The 9425-nt window shown below is 39.7% G+C and overlaps 1 protein-coding gene across 1 annotated transcript in view; it reads right to left on the bottom strand.

Annotated features, from left to right (window-relative positions):
• The window catches only part of GLB1L3 (galactosidase, beta 1-like 3), a 46126-nt gene that overhangs the window by 16805 nt on the left and 19896 nt on the right, over positions 1-9425 (bottom strand). Inside the window, exon 11 of the mRNA XM_011934739.1 lies at positions 9272-9336. Coding sequence (XP_011790129.1) covers positions 9272-9336 — 65 coding nt within the window. The remainder of the gene's footprint in view (positions 1-9271; positions 9337-9425) is intronic.

Here is a 9425-nt window from a genome sequence, read left to right as displayed (position 1 = left end):
AAGATAGAAATCAAATACAAAAAAGGCCACAAGATGCATCTGATGGAGTGGTCAGAGTCACAGTGCTTGCTCTGAGACACTTGTACCATCCAGGCGGAGAGCAGAACTTTAGACTGCAGGGGATTCCATACTTACATTAAAATTTCAAGGATGACTTTTAAAAGATAAAAACAGACTCTAACTCCAGAATGACACAGGAAAAAACAGAAATTGATTTTTTAAAATAGTGGAATCCACAAAAAGAAGCCAAGATTGTAAAGAAAAAGAAAAGAAACATTTAAAAGCAGGCACATAATCAGATGGCAGGTTTAACTTCAGTCTAAAAAGGATTACATGAAATATGAGTGACTGAGAGCTCCAAATAAAAGTTTAATTGTGTCAGACTAACATAAAAATATTTAACTAATTTCTGATCTCTGATAAGAGAGGTATCTAAAGAAAAATGTAGAATTACAGCAAGATTAAAAACCAAATGAGGATATAGAAAATGATACACCATTCAAATATTAATCAGAGAGGTCTGGCATGGCAATATCAATGACAGACAAAAGTGACCTTAAGACAAAAAGCAATGCTGCATATAAACAGGATGACTCCCTAGTGATAAAATTTCACGTCCATAAAGACAAAACAAGTCCAAATTTACATAGCCTCAAAATACATCAAGCAAACTTGATAAATTTGCTAAAGTACAGGTAAAACACTAAGGACTACTGGTAGCAATATGCAAATCTGCAATTATGATAGAAATATTAACACTTGTGACTAATACAACCAGCCAAAACAATCAATTGGAAATAGAAAATTAGAATAACACAATAAATAAAATTGACATAGAACTTAAACAGAATACTGCACCCAGTGCCACAAAATACATTCACTACAAGCACATAGGGCATTTACCAAAATTGACCATTGATAGGACATAAATACAAACAAAATTAAATATAAAAAATAAAGAATCACGCCTAAAAACTTTAAACAAATGAATCTAACTCTACATCAAGTTGGTAACATAATTACATAAAACAAAGAAATTATTCCATGTAACCTTAGTACATACAATTTTCACTACACATTCTGTGTGATATACCTTAAAGATAAAAGAAAAACCACAGAAATCTTTAAGATCATTAGATTTTCTTATTTTCAGTAATATTATCAGTGTTGTTATTTCAAACCTATTAGGAATACATTGTAGAACTAAGTGAATAACAAAATTGTGAATGTTGTTATCAACTATGATGTCCAGAGTCAGAGAAAAAATAAAAACATAAATCAGGAAAGTCAAATATAAGTTCTATATTTGCATTTTTTAAAAAAATCAATGAAACCACAATTTTCTCTTTTATAAGATGCCAATATCCTGGCCCTACACACTGAAAATGCTTAGAAGTAACAGCAATTTGATCGTAAGCACAGCTTGTATTCTACAGAAGCAACAGGGTTCTTAGGAGAAATCACTATTTCTGGGTTGAGGTTTGGAAATGTATCAGGTGAGTCTGGGACATCGTATTTGGCTGGAAACCAAGTCAACTATGAAAGACTGATGGGGTCATGTCAGAGGAGAGAGGAGCCAGGTGGAAGGTGCTTCCAGCAGGCCAGCGAGAAGCCACTTTAAGCTTCAACAACATAATGATTAAAATTGATAAGAAGGCATTAAATATATTAAAAAGTCATGAATGAATAATCAAAGAAAACAATTTACAAAAGTTTGGAAAGGTACAGAGTATGTTTTCTGACGTCAGTGAAATAAAGGGAAAAAAAGAAAAATTCCCTATGTCTGAAAATTTAAAAATTAACTTCTAAACATACAGGCCAAAGAAACAATCATATTGAATGTTCAAACTAGTCTGAATTACAGTATATCCAATATACCAAATATAAAACTCATGAACTAATGAGAAATCTATACCCTTAAATGTTCATAATAAAACATAGATAAAATGTGAAGGCTAATTACCCACCTCAAGAAATTAGAACAGCAAAATAAACCAAAAATAGTAAAATAAATAAAGGAAATATAAACCTAAGAGCAGAAGCAGTGAAATTGAAATTAATTTGCAATAGAGAATTTAAAAAGAAAAATTGGTCTTTGAAAAGAACCGACATGCTTCTGATGAGACTGATAAGACAGAGTAAAAACAGATAACTAAGATCAGAAATGAAAAGGAAAGACCAGCACAAATGATATGGCCATTAAAAACATGAAGATAGTGTACATAATTATATGCCATTATATTTTAGTTTGAACGAAATGGACATATTCCTAGAAAAACTGTAACAACCACATTTACTCAGAAGGAAATGAACTTCTGAGTACAGCTCAGAGCTATAGCAGTGGGGAAAACATAAATCCCATCCTCACCGCAAGGACAAAGCTAGAAAAACTGTAAATTCACGGCTTCTTGGGTCCGTCAGAGAACCTAGGTCAGAGAGCAACCAAATACCTAAAATCCATGGAAAACCTGATGCCTGCAGGAAGAAGCTGGACCCAATCCACTTGCTTACCTGGGGCTAGGTCCTCTAATAGAGTATCAATAGATCATATTAAAGAAGTGCTCACGACAGTGTGGGCCAGCATGAGAGCATGAAGTCAAGGGAGCCGAGACGGGTGATGGCTGACACCCTCATGCTGACTTTAACTCCCCAAGTCTACCAGTTGTTCTGAGGGGAGATTCGGGAGACTCCTGGACAAGTCTCTGCTGCGGGCTGAATTGTGTCCCCCAGCCAAATCCACATGAAGGCCTAACTCTCAGTACTGCAGAATGTGACTGTGCTTGGAGACAGGGCCTTTAAAGAAGTAATTAGGTAAAAGGGAGGCTGTTAGTGTGGGTCTTAATCCCATGTCACTGGGATTCTCATAAAAAGAGGAAGTTTTAACACACCAGGGTCTCATGTTCACGGCAGAAAGACCATACGAGGGCACTTTAAGAAGGTGGCCGTCTGCAAGCCAAGGAGAGGCCTCAGAGGAGAACAGCCTGTGGACGCCTTGATTAAAAAGTGGTCAACAGGATGGGCACTAATCCAGTATGTCTGGTGTCCTTGTAAGAAGAGGAGATTAGGACACAGACACACACAGAGAAGAGACATGTGAGGACACAGGGAGAAGACAGCCGTCCAACAAGCCAAGGAGAGAGGCCTCAGAAGAAACCTACCCTGCTAGCACCTTGATCTCAGACATCTAGTCTCCAGAATGTGAGAAAATAAATGTCTGCTGTTGAAGCCACACAGTCTATGGTCCTTTGTTATGGCAACCCTAACAAAGTAACACAGCTTTCTTTCTGGTGTTGGCTGCGGGGAGGGAGCCACCGCCACTGCCAGACCTTCTCCCAGCCCATCTTCCCTAGGGAACAAAAGCCCTAATCAGCTGAGAAACAGCACAGAAGCTGTCACTTAAGGGCAGCTTAACTGGATAAAATCCATTACATCTGGGAAAAGGGATGGGGGATACCCTATCCTTGGGAAAGAAGGAACACAGGCTAGGATCAAATCTGCCACTAGAAGAAGAGCAGGAGCAGGAGCACCTGCAAAGGACACGCCCCTCAGACCCAGAGACAGCATCTGCTGACAATAAGGCATAATCAGAACATCAGGGAAAGCCTTTCTCCCTCACTAGCAGGCTAACCAAGCTGGAGAAAAAGTAACACATACTATAGCTGAGAGAGTCACAAGCAACAGATTCTCTATGGGACACAATGCAAAGGTGAGACTCAGAGGGGAATGCAGACATAGAGAAAACAACCTCTGTCAAACCAGCACTTGCCCTCAACACAAGATACCACCAGAAACATTTGAAGCCCATGATGCACAAAGGATAACACAGCAACAACAAACCTCACAACTAGCCCAACTCCAGACTAGAGGAACACGAAATCCCACATGGCCTAGCAGAATGCAAGGCATGCTGATCTCCAAGACAGTATCTATGGCCTATGCATGATGTGCAGATTTCAGTAAAAAATTATGAGACGCACAAAAAGGCAAGAAAAGAACACACCTTGAAGAGATAAAGCAATCATCAGAAACAGACTTCGATAAGACACAGATGTTGTAACTATCGCACAAGGAATTCAAAGTAACTATGATTAATATATTTCAGCCTATCATGGAAAAAGTAGACAGCATGCAAGATCAGATACGTAATTTTGGCTGAAAGATGAAAACTATAAGAAAGAAGCAAACGGAAATATTAGAAATCAAAAACACAGCAAGAGAAACGAAGAATTTCTTCAGTAAGTTCATCGCTAAACTCAACAGGCATGAAGAATGAATCAATGAATTTAAAGATAAGTCAGTAGAAAGTAACCAAACTGAAAAATAAAGAGAAAAAAACATGGTGGGAAGGAAAAGAGCATCCAAGACTTGTGAGACCACACTAAGTGACCTAATGAACGTGCAATTTGAACTGCAGAAGGTGAGAGAGCAAATATCTAAGTAAGTGATGGCTCAGAATTCTACAAAATTAATGACCTAGTCTTGCATTCCTAGGATGAATCTCACTAGAATGTAATTGTATTAGTCCATTTTCACGCTGCTGATAAAGACATACCTGAGACTGGGAAGAAAAAGAGGTTTAACTGGACTTAGAGTTCCACATGGCTGGGGAGACCTCAGAATCACGGCAGGAGGTGAAAGGCACTTATCACACGGCAGCAGCAAGAGAAAATGAAAAAGAAGCAAAAGTGGAAACCCCTGATACACCCATCAGATCTCGTGAGACTTATTCACTATCACGAGAATAGCACGGGAAAGACCGGCCCTCATGATCCAATTACCTCCCACTGGGTCTCTCCCACAACACATGGGAATTCTAGGAGATACAATTCAAGTTGAGCTTTGGGTGGGGACACAGCCAAACCGTATCAGTAATGCATTACCATTTTACATATTGCTGGATTCAATTTGCTCATCCTTTGTTGAGAATTTTTGCTTCCATGTTCAAAAGGGAAATTGGTCTTTGGTTTTCTTTTCTTTAGTTGCTTTTATTTGATTTTGGAATTAGGAAAATGCTGACCTCATAAAATGAGTTTAGAAGTATTCTCTCCCTTTTCTATTCTCTGGAACATATTGTGTAGAATTATTATTATTTCTTACTTAATGTTTGGTAAATTTCACCAAACCACCGAGCCAAGAATCTCCTGGAACACCAAGCATGATAAACTTTAAGAAACAAACCACATATAGGCATATTACACTGAAACTTCTGAAAACTAAAGACAAACAGAAAATTCTAAAGGTAGCCAGAAGAAAAAAGACCAAAAAAAAAAAAAGGTAAGGATTAATACTGACTTCTCATCAGAAACCATGGAAGTAGAAACAATAATGAAGAGACATCTTTAAAGTGGGGAATTATGAAGATACTATTGTACAATCCTAATACTATCTACACTTTAGTGTGATTAGTAGTTTCAGGTTAATTTTTAAATGTATATATATATATTTTCTTTCTTTCTTTCTTCTTTTTTTTGAGATGGAGTCTCCCTCTGTTGCCCAGGCTGGAGTGCAATGGCATGAACTCAGCTCACCGCAACCTCTGCCTCCCAGGTTCAAGCAATTCTCCTGCCTCAGCCTCCCGAGTAGCTGGGATTACAGGCACCCACCACCTCGCCCAGCTAGTTTTTGTATTTTAGTAGAGACAGGGTGTCACCCTGTTGGTCAGGCTGGTCTCAAACCCGACTTCAAATGATCTGCCCACCTCAGCCTCCCAAAGTGCTGGGATTACAGGCTGAGCCACCGTGCCCCACCTATATTTTAAATTCTAAGTCGACAGCTACAACTTTTTAAACTGACATAAGTAATAAGTCTATAGAAGAAATAAAATGGAATCAAAAAATTATCAATTAGCTCCAGAAAAGGGAGGAAAAAAAGAACAAGAAACAAAGTACAAAGAAAAGAAGAATTTGCAAAGAGGTAAATTTCAATCAAACCATCTCAATAACTATTGTAAGTGTGAATGATGTAGCACATTATCTTAAAATACAACAACTGTCAAATTGAATCTTTTAAAGCAGTATGTAAATACATGATGTCTACAAGAAATCCCTTTTAAATATAGATTTTAAGGCATATAAAAAGCAAAAGGATAAAGACATGCCACGCAAATACTAATTAAAAGAAAGCTAGTTGCTATATTTACATCAAAATAGAGTTCAGAACAAGGGAGAGGGACATTATATAATGATACAACAGCCAATCTTCCAACAAAATATCATAATCCTAAATGTGAATGCACCTCAAAACAGACAAAAACTAATAGGCCTAAAGGAAAAATAAACAATCTACGATTATATTTAGAGATGTCAACATTCCTCTCATAATAATTGATGGAATGAGTAGGCAGAAAATCAGTAAAGATAGTGATTACTTGGCCAATATCATCAATTAGCTTGACCTGATGGGAATTTATAAATAGATGTAAAGTACACATTACTCTCAAATGTACATGGAACATTCACCAAAAATGACCATATTATGATCCATGAAACAAAGCTTAACAAATGTAAAAGAACAGAAATTATACAAGTATGTTCTTGGGCCTTAACAGTATTAAACTAGAAATCAATTATAGAATACTAGCTGGAAAATCCCCTAAGATTCAAAAATGAAACAGCACACTCCCGACTGATGCATGGAATAAAGAGTCTCAAGGGAAATTTTTAAAAATGTTTTGATGTTTTGAATTCAGTGAAAACACAGCCCATCAAAATTGTGAGATGCAGCAAAACTAGTACATACAGAGAAATGTATAGCATAAATGCTTATATTAGAAGAGGAGAAAACTCCCAACTCAGTAAGCTAAATTTCCACCAGAAAGACCAAGTGAAAGAACAAATGCAATCCGAAGGCAGCAGAAGGGAGAAAATGCTCAAAGTTCAAAGCAGAAACCAAGGAAGTTAAAGACACAAAAATAACAGAGAATCAGAATCGAGCCGAAAGCTGATTCTCTGTACAGATCAATAAAAATTATAAACTTCTCGCCACACTAACCAAAATAAATACAGAAAATTAGCCATATTAGGACTGAAAGAGGAGCCATCACTAATGACAACAAACACATTAAGCGGATAACAAGGGATTATCACAAACAACCCTACGCCCATGAATTCAAAAATTTAGATGGAATAGAACGAAATGAGTAGAATAAATCCTTGAAAGACATAAACTACTACAACTCATTCAAGAAGAAATAACTTAAATTTTCCTGTATCTATTACAGAAATTGAACTGCAAGTTAAAATTCTTCTAAAAAGGAAAACTTCAGGTCCAGGTAGTTTCAGTGGTGAAAGTTATCAAACATTTTTAAGAAATACTAATAATTCTATACTATCTGTTCCAGAAAATAGAAAAGGACAGCATACTTCCAAATTCATTTTATGAGGCCAGCATTATCCTAATTCTAAAACCAAACAAATACCTTTTAAGAAAAGAAAACCAAAGACCAATGTCCTTCATAAACATGGAAGCGAAAATTCTCAACAAAAATATGAATAAACTGAATCTGGCAAAATAGAAAATGATAATAGCTCACAATCGGATGAGATTCATTCCAGTAATGAAAGAGTGGTTCAACGTGCAAAAACCGCAGTCACCGTATTCACACACTAAAGCAGGGCGGCCTTTGGTTTTGACTATGACTGTACATATACGACCGCCAAGCACAATCCAGTCAGCTGTCGAAGGAAATGAAGCACTGAATCGTGCTACAACATGCACAAATGGACCTCAAAGAAACAACACCCTGTATGAAAGAAGCCAGATGCAAAAGACTAAATGCTGCATGAGCCCACTTATGCGAAATGTCTAGAAAACGTAAATTTATAGAACCAGAAAGCAGATTGGTGGCTGCCCAGGGCTGGAGACGGGATTAACTGCAATCAGCATTAAATGCAATGAACATTTTGGATTGTGGTGATGGTTGTGGAAATCTGTATGTTGAATTACATGCTTACAATGGGTGAATTTAATGGTGTATAAATGAGATTTCAATTAAGTTAACTGAAAGTGACAAGAAAAAAAGAACAAAAAGGAAGACGACGACTTACCAAAGGTACTGAAAAACTAGACATAGCCACAGATCCACAGAGCTCTGGCAGGGCCCCTGCCTTTCACCAAGTTGGAAACTGTATAGAAACTGATGAAAATCCAGGCGCAGTGGCTCAGCCTGTAATCTCAGCACTCTGGGAGTCCAAGGTGGGTGGATCACCTGAGGTCAGGAGCTTGAGACCAACCTGGCCAACATGGTGAAATCCCATCTCTACTAAAAAGTACAAAAATTAGCCGGGTGTGGTGGCAGGTGCCTGTAATCCCAGCTACCCGGGAGGCTGAGGTGGGAGAATTGCTTAAACCAAGGAGGCGGAGGTTGCAGTGAACGGAGATCACGCCATTGCACTCCAACCTGAGCAACAAGAGTGAGACTCTGTCTCAAAAAAAAAAAAGAAATTGATTAAAAAAAAAAAATAAGGTTCATGACTCTTATTTATAACATAGGTGGAGGCTGGGGACAGAGCCCTGGAGCTGCAGAGTCTTTGGCTAGCCCGGGGGGGCCACCGTGTGCGGGAATGGAAGGAAGGCCCTCAGGGGCGGTGTAGTGGGGCTGGGAGCGGAGGCAGAGGCTCACAGCGGCCCAGTGGGCCAAGCCGTGGGGGCTGGATGGCATCCTGGGCACAAAGGACAACCAGGAAAGAGTGTTAAGCAAAGGAGACTGTGACCACGCCTGGTCTGGAAGCGCGCACTCTAACTAGTTTGTAGAGAAACGACACATGTACTCCCTGGAGGCTGGGCTGTGGCTTGTCCTTCTTTGTAACTGTCACGGGAGGTCGCCCACTGAGAGGAAGGTGGGAGCCGCTCAAGCCGCGTCTGTTAAATCAGTGCAGGTACAACCCTCGTCCCTTCCCACAATGTGTATGCTGTGGCGGGAAAGGCTAACCCCACGAGAACTCCCTGGGACGCCTCCATCAGCAACGCGCTCAGCCCGGCTCAGCTCCGTCTTCACAGGGCAAAGGGAGGAACATCGTCTCCCTCTGATTCCCGTCACCCCTCTCCCTGCCCACTCATCTCCATGACGTGAGCCACCAGCGGAGGTGAACAAGCAGGCTTCCCTCCTCCCTCCCCACCCCAAAGGCTCCCGAAATGGCTTGGAACCTGCTGAGGACCCAGGTGGAAACCTGCGGTCTTCTTGTCAAAGCTGTTTTCACTTAACACCAGTTACACAGGTGAGGGCGGTCATGGCAGGAGGAGCTGTAAAACCCGCCTGTCTGAAATGTCTTACCTGGACTTTGTGAAGCTGGCTGAAAGTATTCTTGTGAACTTTCTGCAAATTGATGGCGGCCAACACTGCATAAAGAAAAGAGAGGCCCGACTGAGAGGGCTGAAGCGGGAGACAAGCGCAGTCAGGAAACGGAAGGAACCCGCGCCCACGCACC

This window comes from Colobus angolensis, unplaced genomic scaffold (assembly GCF_000951035.1).
Source record: "Colobus angolensis palliatus isolate OR3802 unplaced genomic scaffold, Cang.pa_1.0 Scaffold137, whole genome shotgun sequence".
In the NCBI taxonomy this organism is placed as follows: Eukaryota; Metazoa; Chordata; class Mammalia; order Primates; family Cercopithecidae; genus Colobus; species Colobus angolensis.
This window is presented reverse-complemented; position numbering and strand designations above follow the sequence as displayed.